Genomic DNA, 20,472 nt, shown 5'->3' on the forward strand with positions numbered 1-20,472 from the left:
TTAAGATGAATACAAGTGTTGTCGTTTTCTCAGTGAGCTCTGTTCTACCTTCCATGAACTTTTAATAATTCACTGACGCACAAATTCGTCTAATTTCCGTCTTCATCGGTTCGATCTTGTTATTTACCCCGTCAGCTACAAACAGAACAGATCGCTGCAAGCACTCGCGCGATCTGGGAACTGAACCTCATCCTTATCTGTCCTTCCGCCGGGACAGTCACTCAATTTTGGTCTGGCTTCTCTCGGCAACACAGCAGGTGTGTCGGGAGTTCACCCGTCAACAGTCTGTCGACGCCTGCATCTTAAACTCGGAGGCGAGCAGAAACACGCTCCCTGGTTTCTATGTTGCCAAAAACCAGAGTGTTTCTGATAGCAGTGCGCTGACGCAGAGCTGGTGTCAGACTCGCACTTGATCTTATGACCCAGTTCTTCTGCTCTCGCCACGGAACATGACTTATTTTCCATCAGGATAAACAAACAACGACTTTACAGAAACTCCCCTCAGAGCTCTTTAGACTTCTTTAATATGCATTTGCCTTAGTTGAAGACATGGATCTTAGTTTTCCCTCCGAGAGTCTCAATTAAAACTCGACATCTACAGTTGCTTTCTTCACTTGCCCTCAAAGCATTGCATCTAAATTTCAGGTACAGTCCTCGTCTTTGGACCAAAATGACATTGACCTGTAAGTCTTGTCTATACTTATTAACTTAAGTTTTCTTTTTCTGGTGTGACTTGCAGGAGAGTTGATTGATTTTTGGAAATATTTTTACAGTTTCTGTTTGATTAATGACCAATTATCGTCTTAAGGTTGGCAATCACACAAGCACGCTCTTCATTTTGAACAACACAACTGACCTAAAACCATAAAAGTCCGGCTATGAACGCTATCAACAGCCCTTATATTCTTTAGTGTAATTTGAAAATCAAAGGTTTACAATACGTTGGACCTTCTTGTAACTTGTTGTGTCGTCACCTTCTCTCAAAAATGTCTAAAAATGGTCAATATTGACTCCTTAAAGTTTTGATTCATTCTAGTAAATTTAGTATAAAGACATGGCCTTGTCATGATGTGGACATTTCTGGCATGTTCTCAGGTCGTGAAAGTTCATAATAATAATTATTATTATTATTTTTACAGAATACAAACATATCAGGCTTAAAAGTCTTCACTGGTTCTTGAGTACAAAAGTGGTTTGTGCATGATAGGAAAGGTTTTAATTTAAAACCCCTAAAAACACGATGGTCTCATACACACAAAGGGTCATTTATATAGTATTCGAAAGATCTTTTAATCATAAAAAGGCGACTGGTGACCCTGAAAATCCACAATCCAAAACTCAAACACAAAGCTCAACTGCCGCTTTAATCTTAAAGCAACATTTTAATCCACGGAGCGACGAGGGAGAAAAGACGATTTATGAAGCAAGGATTTGGGCTTTTTCTTTTCCACTGATCAACTGACTGCCCTTTACTTTTAACTTCCTCTTTGAACAAGTTGTCAAGATGAAAACTCTTCCTCCCCTGCACTGACCTTTGTGTCGGGCCTCAGCGAAGAAGCACTCGGTGGCAGATAGATGGGCCACAGCTATCTCCAGAAGGTCAGCGAGTGCTGTGGAGAAAACAAACACTTTAATTCACACAAAACACAGAATAAAACGCATCTAGTTGTAGAATTTAAGAAAAACACACTTGTCAAAACATATTTAATTCACTATATTGAGTTTAACATTCATCATTTGTTATAAAAATAGATGTTAAACATCTACGTTTTCCAGGATTATTGTTGATCACTTAATGGTCTGTGGTGCTGAAATGGAGCTGCAGGTGCTGTCCATGGTTCTGAATTTCAATCCTGCATCTCGTTTCTTTCCATGGTTCTGAAAGTGACCTTCCAACCATGTCAAAGGTTCTTCACATTCATGTTCAAACTGTTTTATATTCACATGTATTTGCTTAAGTAAATGCTGTCTTGTGCTGCTCCTTTCATGCATTTATTCTGTTGATCCACTTCCTTTGTTGTGGCCAGCTGCCATTTTAGCTGATCACCTGCTGCAGCTTCTGAAAGCGTCATGGGGAGGACACCAGAGAAACTTGGTCCCTGCATACAGTCTGATAATGGGTTCCTTGGATACTTTGTTCTCTCATGTGTTTTGTATTTTTTCCTTTTCCTCGAGTGTGCCGTTTTCTTTCACACATTTAAGAATGGATGAGAGCGAAATCCCAGCCCAGACTTTGTCATACTATTTTTGTTGACTGGGATCTATTTAAAATGGCCAGTTTGGATTGTGTACTTCAGGACAATTTTTGTATTTGTGTCTCTTTATACTTATTACATTACGACTCCTTTGTCTCTTGCACCCATTAAAAACATCACAATTAAAAATCTTAATTTTGTTATTTTTCTTTAGAAGTTTTGCGTGTGCATGATTTCCCTTCTAAGCTGTTACATACTCAACAACTTAATTCATCCTATACTGATGCCCTTTACTTGAGTTTGACAAGTGAATCGAAAAATTATATTTTTTATTGAGGTCTGGCTCTATTTTCTGGCTCTTTACACTTGTTTTTTGTAAGAAAAGCTAATGTATGAAGTGTATGAACCAGTCATTTGGAATCAAGGCGTCATTAAACTTAGTCATGTGAAAAGTTGAAAGATATAAATGAAATTTCTCGGTTCTAAGGAGACACAACCAACTTCAGTTATGGGGGAAATATCTGATTATTTTCTTTTCCCGAGCGGATCCTTCCTGCATTCAAGTGCCTAAACAACATTGTGAGGCGAGTCTTGCTCTTTTGTTTGAAAGGTCAATAACTTAAAGGGCAGGAGTTTCTGTACCTGTCAAGAAGTGCTTCCCACAGTTGAAGGTGTTATCTAAAACCCTGTGGCAAAAGTCAGGACTCATCATATTGGATGGAGCGACACGTTTGGTCCTCGGGTCTGTTTTCCAAAAGTACTTTCAGGTTATTCATGTGTGTATTTAAAGCATTCATTTTTCATTTAAGTGGCTGTCCATGTGATGTTTTTTAATGTCTTCCCTTGTTTTAATTTTGCTTCTGTTTCTTTTGAAGATTTCTGTTGCTCTGTTAACCAAATATAGCTGCTTTTGATAACGCACACACTGTGTGTACACTCCTCCCTGTTCTGGCTTTGATTCTGCTGTTATGATGTGCACCAGTCTTTGGAGTTTTAGTTCACTGTTTTATTCGTCGATGAGTTTACGTTTCTGAATCTGATCTCGTCTCTGAATGAGAAGTTTGAAATGTTTTTGACAGATGCGTGTCACAGTTTTTCAGTAGGAAATTAGAGAGAAGGAGCAGCACCATCAGTCGTTCCTCCTTCTTTGTACTTATCTAACGTTATTTTCAATGGAAGCAACAGCTTTCAACAATCGTTTCTAAAAAAAAAGTTTCTGTCAATTGATGTGTCACGTCACGTTATGTTTCCATGAACACCAGAAAAACATCTCAACAACTACTTTCTGTCTTTTTCGCTCTTAATGGGAAATCTGGGGTGAAATCTAGCAGGGTTAATTGCAAAGAACACATCTTCGGGGGGAGGAGATTGCACCAGAAAAAAAAACATTTGCATCAGAGGGTCTCACGCATGCGGAAAAGCCGGAAAGTGCTCCAATTGATGTGCGATTCTCCCGGTGAAAGGAGGCAATCACGGTTACAAGTACATACGTTAATGACAAGGGTGAGTCGGGCCCTCCATATTCCTGGAGATACACAAGCATGGCATTTTCAGAACTCATTACTCACTGCTACTTAGGAGCCAGGCTTGTGGTCGCCTTGGTTTTCTCTATTAGGGGAACAAGAGTGCGTGAAGAGGCAGATAACTCTCTCTTTAATCACTTTTTTTCTATTTGAGGTCTTGAAAGCATTTTAATAGCTATACATGGAAGCATTTGATCGTATGCCGATGAAAGGCCACGAAAAGTGTGAATGTTGTTAAGAGGACGTTGTTCACATTCTACATCTACATTACGTAGTTGAAGGTTGCTCCCACCTTCTACACTGTGTTGCTAAAAAATGATTTGAACTATCAAAAATAAAGCAAAACTTTAGTCAGAGATGCATCTTACCAGGTCCAAACAGAACGTCAGGTCTTGTGGTCATCACTTTGCGATAAAGTGTCTTGCACTCGTCCATCCATCCCTGTTTGTGTTTGCTGGCTTTATAGGAGGCCAGGAAAGTGTTGACTTCAGTATCTGTAGATGGAGAAAGTTTTTAGGATTCAAAGTAAACAGTTAAGCAGATTTAAAGGGTTTTACCTGGTGAAGAGTGGACTATTGGTGGCTCCAAGGTGAAGCAAGAGGGCGGAGGGTAGAAGGAGAACATTGGCCAGGGGTATGGATCCTCACCCTCAAGGTAAAATATGTTAAAAGTTAAAATCTTTACCATCATCATTAGAAAATAGAATAACTACCATTATAAAAACATTTTTAAAGGTTAGATTAAATTGGAAATGCAACGAGTTTTGTTGAGAATCTAAATAAAAAAGAAAAAAAAGAAAAATACACAATCACAAGATAACTAAAAAGGAACAAATCCATGAAAGAAAACATTGAAAATTCCAAGATCAGATCAAAATAAACAAAAAGAATATTAGAAGATTAATTTTTTAAATGTTGCATGCATGGAAACAATAGTTGAATATAGGATTAAAGTACAGTTATTTAATTAATCATTAATACCAATCAATAAGAATATTTTCTAAATTAAAAGAAAAATCAAGAAACTACAAAATGTGAGATTCACAAGTTAATAATATACAATAGGATTTAAAAGCATTTAAAAGATAAATAACAAGTGTACAAATAAATATTTTCATATTTAATGATGAAAATTGTAAGATGAGAAGCTAAGTTAAAATTGCTTTTAAATATGTAAATGACTAAAAAAAGGGATAAAAGAAAACAAAATAATACATTTAAAAAATCTCAATTTAAATCTAAATGTTGATTATTAATCTAAATCTGTATTCATATAAGTGCCACAACATGATTGATACAGCAGTTAATGAACCTGCTGACGCTAACAAACGAAGAGTCCGTGTCTTTTGTAATGGCCTCTACAGTAATTATCCGAGTCCCCGAGACTTCCACGCACTGAGCTTTTATATTAATCCTCACCAGAGTAGATTAGCTTCTAATTCATGATGAATCTTCACACTAAATCCCGTTAGCAACGCCGTGATCCATGTTTTCAAAATGAACAGGAGAGATGAACAATAGATCCCTGTGAAGGAAAACTAATTACCATTCTCGCCGTTTGAAATCTTCTAATATCCTTTTCAGGAACTCTGATTGGTTTCCAGTGTCATGGGCCAAACAAACAAAACTAATGAACCGAGGGCCATGACGGGACATGCAGAGTCACCTGCCGGAATAAAATCCTATTTATGAGACACATTATGACAAGCCTACTTGTGTTTATCGTTGTACTCCGTGTTGGCTCGTGTGCATGTTAGCAGAAGGAGAAATCGATAACTACTTGTTTCTTTAGTGATTAAAATCGGAGCTGACCTCTTGCAGAGCACGAGGTGGGAGCCTTCTCTCGGCCGGCCCTCCTACGACGCCGACACGGACCAGAACATGATTCCTCTCCACTGACAGGTTGTCGATGATGCACTTGCTGAGGAGATCCAACACAAATCAGGAATGATAAAGATGCTTGTTTTACGAGGCAGCTCCAAGAGTTGATGAAACTTAAAGTAGCCGGTGATTTATAGGTGCTACCGAGCCCTCTCAACGATCCGGTGATCCGGTGAAGGTTCCGTTTCGGTCAGAGTTACCATTTTGGTCCCAGCACTTTCTAGGTGATGACGACTTTTTAAAAGCTTTTTTATGACTGAAGGAAAGTTTGAGGGCACTTTGTAGCTCACATAAAAAGTTGATATTAATGTCATCACGTAAGAAGAGCACAGACCGAAGCGATAACGAAATGGTACCTACACCAGAATAGCTTAGCTGTGGAGAAGACTGTCTATGGTGTAGTTGTTTCAGTGGAAGTATAAAGGCACAAACTGAATCAGAGATAATGGATGGATGGTTTACAATATCAACCACAAGGAGAGGAAAATGGAAAACAAGCCAAGAACCTTCTATAGTCCAGCACATGATTCACTCTGAGAGGTTCTGTGAAAAGTCACGTAGAGGTCCAAGAAACCCATTTTCCAGTTGCATAAAACTGCTGCAGGAATATGAAAAGAAAGGAGATGTGAGAGCTCCAGATAAGCTGCCTGAACATTACAATTGTAACACATCTCGGGGTCGGAAAAGGTGGAAATCGGAAATAAAGAAGGTGCTTTCTCGTTCAGGGGCAAATTACAAGAAAGGTATGACATGAAGTAGCGGCGCAGCAACAAAAAAGAAATGAACACAATGGAGACCGGAAAGTAACAAAGTGAAAATATTTGACAAGATGAGATTGCAGCTGATGTGGAGGCTGTTTGGCTCCTGCAGCCATCAGAGACGTGCACTCTCCTGAAAAGCCTCTTTTATTAATGGCCTTTTCACTTTCTCCCTGCTTTATTCACTTGGATAGGTGCAGCAGCAAACAATGATTAAATCTGAAAGTGTTTGGTCACCATGATGGAATGAAGCATTGTCTGGAAATTTCTGATATTTGAAATTAACATTCTGTTTCAAGGTAACTTTTAAAAAAAATCATGCTGCTCATCCATTACTTTCATTCTCAGAGTTTTATTATTCAGTTCTTCTGCCAATTTTAAAGTTCACTGTCCAGATTTTTTGGCTGGTGTTATAGTACGAGAAGTTTCTGTATTAAAACTAATATGACCTAATGCATGGTTTGGATTGAGATTAAGATTGTTTACCATAACCACATCCACTCTGCTGGGATCGGTCAAAAATCAAGGTTTGTCACCGCGCATGATTAATGTTGACATCATGACCCGTTAGGTGCCAGTAATTAATAAGAGCTGAGGAACATTGTTTAAGGATTTCAACGATAAGCCAGAGAATCCCAAAAATCACATAGAAGGAATTTGCTTGGCAAGTGTTTGACAGAGAAGGACAGATAATTAAGATATATTGAGCCTTCAAGAATAAATAATCATTTCGACAGCTTGCTAAATCTACATTTTGTTCGGCCAGCATCTTAAAAAGCTAAAAGAATTTTGGCTCCTTATGTGATTGAGTTTGACACTGTAATTAATGGATGATACCAGTCAGCCTGGTCGGCAGCTACATGAGCATAAAGCCTCTGCTTTCAGACGCTGAATTTCAATCTTGAGGATATTAAAAAACATTTGAAATCCTGTAATAGAATTTTAGTGTGTGGTTTCATCCATTAAATGGCATCTCTCAGGGCATATTGGTGGTGGATCCCTGCCATCCCCTGTAACAAGGTGAAGGGTTCATACCCTCCGCTGGCGTCCTGTTCCGTGACGTTCTCCCTCTGACTCTGCAGCAGCATGGAGCAGATGTTGTACTGACTCTCCAGCAGCAGGAACGAGTCCAGGTTGCAGCAGAGCACACTCAGCAGTCTGCACACACAAACAAAAACCTTTTGTTTTTTTCCAAAACGTTTTATGAAATTGACATTTTTATGAAAGTGAAAAGGTTTCTTTGTTCTTTTTTCTCCTGGCTTCTAGTTACAGGCTACATTCTGTATTGATTTACTAAAGATATAAATAATACAGTCAATATTTTATGGCTTCAAACCTCTTTTCTTGGCTCATTTTTCTTTTCTTGATTTTTTTTTTTTCTGTCAGCAATGTCAAAATTAAACTTAAAAGTATACTATAAAAACTTAATTTAAATTTAAAATGCAATTATTATAACAGTTTCTTAATATTCGAATGCCGAAATTATCGAATGTTGGTTGTGTTCAATCTTCAATGCTAGATATGTGTGAAAAATGCTTCAGCAGTGAATTAAAATGTACTTTGGTGTTGCCCTAAACATATCCTGAGATTTGTGACATAATAAGTGAGCGTTCTTGTCGGCTAACACATGTGTTGTCAATGTAAACAACAATTCAGCTTCACACCTGAGAAATTATGTTTTCATATCTTTTCTAGGCTATTCAACTTACAACGTCACAAGGCTTTTCGACCCACTTATGACAACCGAAACATCACAATCATCTGAATTATAACTATTTACATTTAAAAAAAAAGACTTGTTAGGTTCTATCCTACTTCACTACTGCACCATAAATGACTGCATTTATGTGGGTTTTAATGCGTTAAAGCAACTATGGTGCGTTGGTTTTATTTAAATCATGATTTAAGTTCAACCTTAATAAAATTCGATGCATGAATTATTAAACCCTCCAAGGCATACTTCAGACAATCCTTCAGGTCTTTTTAGAATTATTTATGTACTTTCCTACATTATTAATTCCGTTTATTGATCGCGCACACAACAAGAAAACATTGCGGTTTGTTCACGCCATTACTTTAATAATAGTGTTTCTTAACAACAACCGCGGCGTCCTTGTGCAGGGAAGCTACAATCTGTCCCATTGGGATCAATAAGGAGCCTCATCTCCTTGACTGTCACGTCCCCTTCAGGCATAATCATCCAAAAATCGAATGAAAACAAACCCCATTTTAAAGAGAGGCCACCGTCGGAAAGAAATCTAATGTTTTTTTTTTCAATCTGATCATTCTGCTGAAATGTTACAACGTCGCCGATAATAGGGCAGAAAAGAGGTGTTAATATTGTTATTTATCTCTGTATGTGAGACAAGCACTTAAGGCTTCTTTTGGTTAACTCTTATGCTTTTTTGAAAATACGATTATGCTTGTACAGTATTTCAAAGATAACATTCACATGTTCGACTCATCTAATGTGGAAAGAATGAATAATGGTAACCGATTCTTTTTTCTTTTATTATATAAACAAAAGAAGTTGAATGTATCTTTTTGTGTACAGTAAATATACTGTGTATATATATATATATATATATATATATATATATACATTTAATTTATCTATTTATGTACTATATATACTGTAAACAAATAGATATGTTTACATTTAACTTTACTAATTACAAAATCATTGACATGTTTATATTTCTAAAAAATAAAATTTAGAAAAATATAAATTCAGTTACTAAAACTGTTTTGAATCTACAAAAGAAGATAAATAACATTCTGTAACATAAACTCTGTAACATAAAACTTAAATATAAATGAATACAAAAGCATATTTAGTGAAAATCAACCAGAAATTTTGAGTAAATATAATGAAGTAGGCTGTGCAACATTAACATTTTGTCAATGCTCGGTATTTCAACATGTTAAATGTTAATGTGTTAAAACATGTTTCTTGAGGGGAAAAAAGGAAAGTTTATATAGTAAGTAAGTAAGTAAGTTAGTAAGTAATGGTTATTTATAAAGCGTCTTTCCAGACCAGGGTCACAAAGCACTTTAACAATCAAGAACAATACACAGTTAAAACTACCGTATACTTTAAAAGATCAAGACACATAATTCAAACACAGGAGTCCCAGAAAATCAGGGAAAAGCACAAATAAAAATGTCTTCAGATGTTTCTTGAAGGAGTCAGTAGATCATCAAACACAGAGGGAGAGGAAGATCGTTCCAATGCAGCAAATTGGCAGCCAGTGAAGAGTTTTAAGGATCGGAGAGATTTGAGTTCTTCTACTAGAGCGGGTCAGAAATCTTGCTGCAGAGTTCTGAATCAACTGCAGGCGAGACAGATCCTTCTTGTTTAGACACCAAAAGAAACTGTTTAGTCTAACATAATCTAATATAATAGTTATATATATCATAATATATATCATATCTAATATAAAGTGAGTTATACATTTAAATAGATTCTACTGATGTATTCAAAAATATACAGTATATAATTTACATAGATTTAACCTCTGCAGCAGAAAATAAAAGAAAAAGTTATTTAATACAGATTCATAGCAACTGTAATGACATTTAAGATCACATCTAATTGCACAGCACAAGAGATGATTTAGGCGCTTTAATAACCTCCAGTCATTTCACAGCTCTGTGTCAGTTCTGGGTCTAAAGCAAAGCAACACTAAAGAGGAGAAGCATCGCAGTACAATACTCCACTAAGGAGCTGAAGAAGTTTATTGCAGGTTTTCTCTTGATGATTTCAGACAATTACTCTGATCCATCAAACTGCTCCGTTAATAATCTATTGTACTGGTTCCAATCCTGCAGCACGACTGTGAGAGACTGTCAGCTTGTCCGTCTGAAACCAGCGTTAAGATGAAAAGAGCGTCTTGTTCCTTTCGCTCGTGGACGTTAATAGGTGTGGGTTTGACTGACGGCCTTCGGCGCTCCGACTCAGCAGCCAAACACCAGCCTTTGTGCTTTTAAGCAGAACACAGAAGCCATCAAAGCGCTCAGTCGGACAAAGAGGAGGAAGACAAACGTGCGTCCAGGAGGTGAACTGAAGTCAAGGACTTCAACCGAGCACACACAGGATGACACCCAGATGTGATGTGAAGACTGGACCATGTAGAAACCCTTTCAGAATCAACTCTCCAACTTTGAGTGAAGCTAGGCTCACTGCACTGCAGGTTCTCAGCACACACACACACACACACACACACACACACACACACACACACACACACACACACACACACACACACACACACACACACACACACACACACACACACACACACACACACACACACACACACACACACACACACACACACACACACACACACACACACACACACACACACACACACACACACACGATGCCAGACCACAGTTCCATCAGCCAGTCATTCGTCCCAGTCGTCACTCCACTGCACACTGCTCTACTCTACAATAAACCTGCTTGAATTCACTTTCTTGGAAAATTGGTGCCACGCACGAGTGAGCTTAACCTCAGGCTCTCGTGATGGAGGTCAAGGTTGTCTAACCTGAAGTCGTCTTATTCTTTTGGAAATTCCTGTCATGCCCACAGCAAGCCGGCCTGCTCTACCTTAACGGCATCTGGACTAAGTATTTAACTACTGACTCGTCTTCTTGTCTTTGAGCTACAATTACTGTCTGATTTTCCCCTCAATTCCAAACTAGCCCCTCTTTACTTCCATCTTTTATCATCTCTGATCAACACCATCATCACTTCCTCAATGAGGTGGACAATTAAAAATTCAATCATTTATTTATATTTTGTAGATAATTATTTGTAAAAAAGGAAATATTATTAAGTATATAGTAAGTTCAGGTTAAATTACATAAATAAATTGGAAAAACATGCCAAGCTCCAATGCCAAGCATTAAAAGAAATATAATAAAACTAAAAAAAACTAGATTAGATAACATATTGCATTCTATATCAGGACTTAAATAACGATCAATATAATGACAAACAAAAATGTAAAATAAAACACAAGGAAATCATGTATTTAAAAAAAAATGTGAATTCAAATTGGTGTTAACATATTGGAAAAGAAACATTTCATAATCAAGAGACAAATAAATAAAAAAGCAATGCATGCAATCAAAAACATACATGTTATTTATAATATATTTACACATCTATTTACACATAACCAACTAGAGTTGCATTATGACCTAAAGAAGCTTCTCTGCTAATGTCATATGTGAAACCAATGAAACTTCAGAGCCATTTGTAAAGTTTGCAGATACTTTCCTGGCGTGACAAACTAGATCATCACAGATTATGGTAGCAGACAAGACCTTCCATTCCATACGTTTTAAAATGACTTTAGTGTCAGGATTGCAGGGATGTCAGAGACACCCATTGAATCTGTTTGATATATATTTTTCACCAGATCGTAAACTTTGTAAAGGGATGTTTTCTCTTGAATCGGAACTACCTCTCAAATGTTCTTTTTCATTTTAATAAAAACATTTCGCATTCCCCAATCCTCCCTTCTCATTTTCGTGGATATATGCTCCGCACGCACACACACACACACACACACACGCACACACGGACACACACACACAGACACACACACACACAGCTCTCATATTCACAAGGCTTATCCAGATAAATCCTTTCATCAGTTCTGCACTGCTGGTATTCAAAGTAAAGGAAGAAATGTCAGGAAGCTGTGCGTGAGTGTGTGTGTGTCACAGGTGCCCCTGCTGGTGTTGAGTAATATGGATGGAGCGGTGGTCTCACCTGAGGCCAAACGTGTGAGACTGCTCATAGTGGAACAGAGAATGGATCTTTGCATCCGAATTCACAGCAATCAGCCTGTCGAGCAGATCCTGCAGAGCGAAAGTGAGAGGCTGTGAAAAACATAAGGCAGTTTGAGCCAAACAACCCGGGTCTCCATTATGAGGCGAGAGGGAGAGAACATCTCTGATAGCGGGGGTGTTCGGGCTGAGCGGAAGGGCGAACCCGCCCTCTGATGGCGGAGAGTGGTACTGCACTCACCGGCACTGAGTTTGGCGTCTCTCTGAGGGTGTAGTGACCCTTGTTAGCCAAAGTCTGACCGCCCACCAGCTCCCACATGGATTGAGAGGCGGACAGAATGTTGACCAAGGACAGGAATGACTGCAGAGGAGAGAAAAGAGTGACAATGAGAGGATTCCTGCACAGCCGTATTTTGTTTAGATGAGAATAACATGCTGTTACGTATTTGAGTTGTTTTGTGTGTCTACATGTTTAAAAAAAAAGTGCTTTTGATACATGCAACTAGTTTATTAGTGTATTTTGAATTGATCTTCTTACTTGTTACTTGTTGTCTTCACCTTTTAAGTATATATTTTATTGGGTATTGTTTTGATTGTTTAAGCACTTTGTGACCCTGGTCTGGAAAAGCGCTCTACAAATATAAATTACTTACTTACTCTGCTTTTTGTTTGTTGGACACAAAGTTATGGTGTTAATAACTATATTCTTAATATAATTATTGTTTAAAATGTATTTTCTAAAGAGAACAGGGATATTTAGATGCCAGCAAATGTAAAGTATATGTGAAGAGTTCTCTACCTGTTGATAATATTCTGATAGTCTTTAGAAAACAATGAATGCTAATGAAACACTAAAATAAATAGACTTTAAATGTAACCTGGGGAGAAAAAGGGGTTGTCAAATGTCATTTGAACAATGTGTCCAGTGATAAATGGGGTCTGAATGCGAGAGACTCTGAACCACAATTTGTACCTTCAGACAGCTTCGGTCTATGGGCTCCATGGACGTGGACTTCGGTCGGACCACCCGGGCGTCTTCGCTGCCGAACTCCAACGTCGACCAGAGCTCCACAATCAATGCTCGGACAAAACCTGAAACATGATGACAAACCGCAACGTCATGTGAAGGAAGAAATAATCTCTGTTAATCTAAATGAATATTCAGTAAAGTGTTGATCTCAGTTAAAACGACAACAACAGCAAGAGCTAAGAGCAACATTGTTCACTGCTCAGACTTAACCGCCTGTGATTGAACGTGTTGTTTTTGCTTCATGCCACATTTGATTTGTGTCGCTGAAGTAAAGAGAAAAACAATGTATCTTCATATTAGTAAGTGGACACAGGCTATGGAAGAAACGAGAGATTAAAGTGGTTGAAGTTTCTGTATATGACGTTTAGTAAATTGCTCTTTCACACTTCAGCAGATTGTATCTCTTCAGACATAAACTGTGTGTGTGTGTGTTTGTGTGTTTGTGTGTTTGTGTGTTTGTGTGTTTGTGTGTGAGAGAGAAACCAGGCTTCATTACAGACCTTAGAAAAGGGTAGCATGTGGGCCACTTTTAGTTCACCAGCATTTTTTACATGATGCTCACAATGTTAGTAATTTGTTTTAAAAAATAATTACATTTTAATCTTTTACCTGAAATTCACGTAAGCAAAAACTTTATTTCCGAGAAAATAAATGAGTATATTTTTGATCGTCTAAAGAACAAAATTTTATTAATGTCTTTTTATATTTTGTATGTATGTATTTGATTGTATTTGTGTATTTATTTGACTGTTTTGACATTTTTTTATGGATGGATGAGTTATTGATGCTGGACAAGATAATGTCTCCCGGGATCAATAAAATATCTGTCCATCCATCCATTAATCTAGTGAAGAAACCACTAATAATTGATTATCATTTAATTAAAAAAATGTCATAATAGTGAAAACAATTACAATTGTATTTTACATTATTGTTGATACATTCATATTATTGAATAATCTACCCCAGGTACCTGATTTGAGCAGAGCCGCCGCTCCCGGTGCTGATGCTGCCACCTGCGTCACCATCACACCGTATCCAAACTTCTCGCACCGGCTGACCTGCCACCATACAAATATATCGTTGAGTTCATCCAGAAAAACTCTAGGTTTATGATAATTAATTAGATATTAATAGTGTTATATTATGTGATACAATCACTCATTGGTTACCTGCAGTCTTTTGGTGAAGCGTGAGAACATGTGTGCCACACACTCATCCAGAGCTCCGGTCTGCTGCAGGAGCATCAGGCCTTTAGGCGTCACAGCGAAGTTCAACAGACTGTCCAGTAAAGTTTCCTCCCAGGCTTTCCTGTGGAGACAAACACATGGAGCAGGTCATGATGACCGTTATTAGGACGAGGTCATACAACAGGTGTAGTCAACGTCTCACTCAAACTCACTATTTCTGCATTTCATGATATTTATTTGTCACGCAACATATATTCCTGACAGTGACTCTTACACATTTTGCAACTCCATTGATCCGACCTCAGCTCCAGGCACTGGGGTCGGGACTCGCTTGGACTGCGAACTTGTCTGCACACATCAAAGTCATGACGTTAAAAATACATCCATTCATTTTTTATTTAACGATAATCTAAAACTCAAAACTTGTTATTTTGCGTAGTTTGACATCCAATTTATTTTCAGTATTTTTTAAACGTTAACTCATAAAATTTGACTTGGTTTTTCCACAATCTCACGTTTAAATAAGTTTAACTCGATTATTTTGCTATTCATAAACAATAAAAAAATATATATATAAAAATCTAAATATTAGGAAAGTATTTTGACTTTATACTAAAAAAGAAACATCTTAAGGAATTCGTATTTCATCCCAGTATTTTCACCAAGTTTTGTTTTTTAAAATACTGAATCTCAATCTTTAAAAATCTCTTTGAGTTTCAACTAAGATTTCTACTACTTAATATTTTATATTTCCTTAAAATCAGAGTATTTTATTTAAAACAGTGTGGGTGAGTATAGGAGCAGTGTCATACAGTTCTGGAATAAGTTCTTTAAGCATGTATTAATAATTTATTTTAGGGATTCATTATTTCGTCTTCATAATTCAATTTATATCCTGATCAATTCTTAATGACAACACCTTAAATAATTGAAAATAAATAACATTAATAAGTGTAAACATCACTGATGATTATAGAGATTTGAAGTCAAAATAATGAGCAGAAACTTGTGGTGATAAACTGGTACCTTCTCCCAGGCAGATGCCAGAGCCCGGTGCAGGCCGTACGGTCTGAGGACCTGCAGACCATCGCAAGTGTTGTACATCTGTCTGCAAACTAAGATGAAAGCTCCACACAGACCATGAGGGACGTCTGGTTCCTCCAGTCCGGTGAGTGTGTTTTCCAGCAGCTTGAGTGTGAACTGGACCACGAGATGAGCCGGGAAAGACCTGCACAGTGGTGCGTTAAAGGATGGGTTAAAGCTGCTGCATGTGTGTTCGAGTGTGAGCACTGATCCAAAACTGAAACGCACTCATAAAAACATAAGTCTTTTTTTTTTTGCAGGCAACATCTCGCAGCTAATCCCACTTCCATCTCACCTCTCACAGTTGTTTACGAACAGGTTATTTTCGTGTAAGAAGAGAGATAATCCTCCCTCCGTGTTGACGATGCGCGCCAGGATGTCAGCGATGAGAGTCAGAGTCGCGGCAGGAGATTTTAATTTGGCCTGCGAGAGCGACGAGAATAATCAAAACATCAGCCACGGCGAGGGAAAGCAAGATGAGCAGACGCTGAGAAAACAAGTCTGGCAGGAATTCTTCATATTTTAGAAAATGATTTTTTGAAAGACATTTTCTAAAAGTTTTTAAAAATCCATCACTTCAGCAACATGTAAAAGAGTCAAAACCTTAACTAGACTTTCCATTTTATTTAATCCATCAACTCTCTCCGAGTCTGAAGATGAGAAGTAACATGATGTATGATGTTCACATCAGGTCATCTCTAATTCAGTTAGTCAGGGCAAGAGGCTGGGGACACCCAGGACAGGTCTTTAAAGAATTCATAATGTCACACAGTCAATTAAGATCCATAAATTAACCTCTAGTCTCAGACCGAACGGAAAAGGAAGGAAGAGTTGAGAAGGTTAAACCTGGTCAACCGTTTGAGCAATTCGGCCCTAATTTGCTGAAAGATTTTTTTTTAACAATTCTATGATTCTAGCAAAGGCAGGTGAGTTATAGTTGACTGACCGAGATTAAGAACCTCTTTTGTAAACAATTCTCAGTGACATCAATATGTTTGTCCACAAATAACAAATTCACCGGTGCTTTAAGTCATCAAATAAATGAGTTCAAATAACTTCCTGAGGTTTGATATCAATATGTAACAAAAATAATTCTTTGGTCGCACCTTGTCTACCGTCACGTTGGGCCCATAAATTAGCTCGATTAACCGAGTAGAAGTTTTTGATCCGTATGAGTATGAGTCATCAAAAGATTGTGCTTAGTCCTTCTCTCTGTCTCCAAATTACAGGATTTTAATTTTGATTCTTCCGGGAATAAAACCAGATTTATGGATTAAACTGAAGAGTTTGTCGAGTGTGGGTCTGTATCTATAACCTTGACAGGGAGAAGGTCCTGACTGTCATCAGTCATGTTACCAGACTTCCATCTTTAACACACACATTTCAATATAGATTTACAATATGATATATTCCACTGTGATGTTTCCCGTTTATTCAGTCCCTGTGGTCCCTGCGTTTCACCTGTTGGCCGTTGAGCAGAGCAATCACGGGAGCCAGCAGCGTCTCCATCACGACGCTCTGATGGAAACACTCCACTGCGCACTCGTCCCTCTCGCACAGCGTCCACAGCGCCTCCATCACCAGTTGACTCGGCGACAGCCAGTCTGAAGGAGGAGGACGTGAATTACGACTCTTTGACCAAATCATTAGAAATGGACCTTCAGCTTTCATCCGTCTTTATTAAGCAGGCGACTCCGGCACAGGGTCCACATGAGGACCGACGTCTGTGACCGCGCGTAATGTTCATCAATTACTCTGCTTGAATCTGCTTCTAGAATCCATGCACTTGGGTTTTAATAAACAAGCCCGAAAACAGAATTCCCAGGATGATTTATTTCAGCTGTAGCTCCCGATATGAAGTAATAAAAAGATGTGCTGCTGTTTGTATCTGAATCTACTGACTTAATGGAGGCATCTAATCATATTTTAACACTTTCAAAATTGGTTCTCTGGTATAACTAAAGCAGCGGGCGACATGGGCCAAAATTAAATTTTGCTAACCTAATTACTGTGCACCCAAAAAAATGATAAGTGTGATGGAGGGTGGGCCGCCTGTGGGTGCCAGAGCGGAAATAATTGTAATGGCAGCATAAAAATAAACAGTCATTTGCAGTAAAATTTGCAAGAACTATTTAATAAGTAGTAGCAGGATGTGTTAGGAAATGTAATAATGCAGTGAAGTTAGTATTGGTTGGAATAATCAAGTGGGTTTTTTGTTAACTTAACAGTGAATTCAGAGGTAGAAATAGTCAGTTTAGTCACCAACAAAAGATCAACTCCTTGTAAGTCTTAGACCTTCTCTCATCTGTGGCCATCAGCTTTGAAGTGAGTACAGAATTTTGTTTGGGAAGTCGAATGGGAAGAAGGAGGGGCGTGTTTTTTCCAGAGATATCAGTGAATTCAGGGTGTTTGTAAATCAACTATATTCTAAAACAACTTATATTATTTGGAAATGATCTAAAAAATGTTTTTTTCCAAATTTCCAAAACCTAGTAAGCATTATGTTTTATAAGTTATTTTGGCTATTTTAAGACATCATTAGGGAAGTATTTTGACTTTACTTTAATACATTTTTTGATACATTTTAAGGAATTTGTATTTTATTAGATTCTCAGTATTTCAAGATGGATTTTTTTCTGAAAATGCTGAATCTTAATCTTTAATAATTGAGATGAGTTTACTATTAAGCTCACATTATTAGGTAAACACATTTATTCCAGTCCTTTAGTCATTTTACTCTTCTTCTAATAAGTCGCTCAATATTTATGAATCGTTTTATTTATTTTTGCAGTTTCCAAAATGTTTGAGTAACTGTTTAGTTAATTATTTCTATTACTTCATATTTTATTTTCCTAATATCAGAGGTTAAGAAATAGTCAAAGCAAGTCAAAATAGTTGGATGAACAGAATTCTGCAGCGAGAATTCTGACCCGCTCTAGTAGAAGAACTCACATTTCTCCGATCCTTAAAACTCTTCACTGGCTGCCAGTTTCTTTCAGGATCAACTTTAAAATTCTGGTTCTTACTTTCAGATCTATTCATGGTCAGACCTTCCATCAGTGATCTGATCCAGACTTACACCCCAGCTCGGGCTCTGAGGTCTGTGGATCAGAATCTACTGATGGTTCCTGAACACGGTTCAGGACCAGAGGAGAGAAATCCTTCCAGGCTGTTGCTCCTAAGCTTTGGAACGATTTTCCTCTGTGTTTGATGATCTACTGACTCCTTCAAGAAACATCTCATGAGCTTTATATTTGTGCTTTTTTATATTTTCTTGTTTCTGCTGTGTTTGTCTCTATCTTGTCTTGATCTTTTAAAGTATATATTTTTACTTTATATTGTTTTTGATTGTTCAAGCGCTCTGTGACCCTGGTCTAGAAAGGCGTTTTACAAATAATAATTACTTACTTACTAGGATATGAGGAACAGTGGAGGAATATCTTGTCATTCCTTCCATTCTAGACCAACAAAAAAAATAATTTGCGACAAATCTACTAGCCTACATCTCCTCCAGTGGTCGCCTCACCAACTCTGATTGCTTTTTCCTAATAATCAGACCTGGGATTGTTTGCAGATTGATGTCCATTTAAAGAACAATTTTGCTGCTGGATCCATATGGACAAGAGACAAACATGACTCAGGAGGCAACATTGATGAAATCTGTGACTCGTCTCTAGTTTCCTGCTGAACACAAATAAGACGAGCTTGTATCAGAGCAGGCAGGAGAAAAAAAAAAATCGATCACCGACGACAGACTTTTATGCGGCGCAATTTGCCCACAGGAATGAGGCAATCACACGTGGGGAGATAATGACTCTGTTAAAGGTTAGAACATTAAGATAGACTTCTCAGGAATGTTGCTGCGCCTCCGAGAGACGGACAAAGTGTTCAGACGCTCAGCGATTACAGTGTGTAGGTGTGTGTGTGTGGGAGTGTGAGTAAGCCCACCTGATTCTGAGGAAGCACTGGGCAGTGGCTGTGGGTGTTGGCACACAATGTTAATCAGGATGACGATGAGATTCGTCAGGCTGACTGGATCTGAAAACAAAAGAGATAAGACTCCAGTAATGAAGGCAATGAAAAGGAAAGATTGTGTTGAGCAGTTTCGATGACAGGACCTTCTGCAACATCTGTGCTCCAAACAAATTAATAACAAACACAGAAACATGCAGTAAACAAAGAAAGATTTATATTATTAGTTCTTTAAAGTTACATTTTATTGTCCACAAAATCTTATATTTGCTGTGAAAGTAGAATTGTTGTGGAAGAAAAAGTCGTTTTTTTACAAGTACCTGATGTTGATGACTAGATTATTAACAACCATATTAGTGGTAGTTTTAGTGTTTTTCACAGTTTAAAACACAGTTTTAGATTAAATAATTAACATTGATGTATTAGAACTTATTGTAGTAACAGAAGCAGGAGAGTTTGATTTAGAACCAACGTGACCAAAAATAAATTATATATAATATATAAGATATCATTTGATATAATGGGACTGTGGTTATATTTTTAAATTATAAAAAAAAAAAATCTAAAACTTCAAATATTTAAAAAGGCAACTAATGCGTTGATTTTAGTGTCTCTTAAATAGATGTGTAACTCTATTGTATCATCAGTGTCTGTTTGTACAAAACTCTCTTTTCATTGAAATATCGACATTAGAAAAATATTTTAAGCCCCGCCCACTGAAAACACTTGGTTTTTCTGAAGATTAAATCTTGTTTAACATAACCACGCTCCGTTATACCGTGATTAGTCGAGCATCAAGGTTTGTCACCATGCATCATCAATCCAAGAAGTTAAGAAATTTAATGTTTGATAGAATGACAAAAGCTAGTGAAGATGTGGCAGCGGTAGTTCCTGTGACTAACTGCTGATTGATAGAACGTTTTATCCATCTATCCATCTCATTTATGATTCAATGTCAATCATTACTGCGTCTAACTTGTTTAAATTGCTGACTTGCAATCGGTTATGTAACCTGTGAGACAGGGAGCGTCTGAGC

The 20,472-nt window shown here is 37.6% G+C and overlaps 1 protein-coding gene across 1 annotated transcript in view; it reads right to left on the reverse strand.

Annotated features, from left to right (window-relative positions):
• The window catches only part of tbc1d32 (TBC1 domain family, member 32), a 61,625-nt gene that overhangs the window by 31,282 nt on the left and 9,871 nt on the right, over window positions 1-20,472 (reverse strand). Inside the window, exons 14-28 of the mRNA XM_087806312.1 lie at window positions 19,413-19,502; window positions 16,926-17,068; window positions 15,760-15,887; window positions 15,408-15,609; window positions 14,656-14,729; window positions 14,364-14,502; window positions 14,165-14,252; window positions 13,135-13,253; window positions 12,403-12,522; window positions 12,145-12,233; window positions 7,392-7,514; window positions 5,530-5,638; window positions 4,276-4,366; window positions 4,087-4,212; window positions 1,533-1,610 (exon numbers count right to left, since the gene is read on the reverse strand). Of these exons, the coding sequence (XP_087662438.1) occupies window positions 1,533-1,610; window positions 4,087-4,212; window positions 4,276-4,366; window positions 5,530-5,638; window positions 7,392-7,514; window positions 12,145-12,233; window positions 12,403-12,522; window positions 13,135-13,253; window positions 14,165-14,252; window positions 14,364-14,502; window positions 14,656-14,729; window positions 15,408-15,609; window positions 15,760-15,887; window positions 16,926-17,068; window positions 19,413-19,502 (1,719 nt within the window). The remainder of the gene's footprint in view (window positions 1-1,532; window positions 1,611-4,086; window positions 4,213-4,275; window positions 4,367-5,529; window positions 5,639-7,391; window positions 7,515-12,144; window positions 12,234-12,402; window positions 12,523-13,134; window positions 13,254-14,164; window positions 14,253-14,363; window positions 14,503-14,655; window positions 14,730-15,407; window positions 15,610-15,759; window positions 15,888-16,925; window positions 17,069-19,412; window positions 19,503-20,472) is intronic.

Source organism: Callionymus lyra, chromosome 13 (genome assembly GCF_982586985.1).
Source record: "Callionymus lyra chromosome 13, fCalLyr1.hap1.1, whole genome shotgun sequence".
Classification (NCBI taxonomy): domain Eukaryota; kingdom Metazoa; phylum Chordata; class Actinopteri; order Syngnathiformes; family Callionymidae; genus Callionymus; species Callionymus lyra.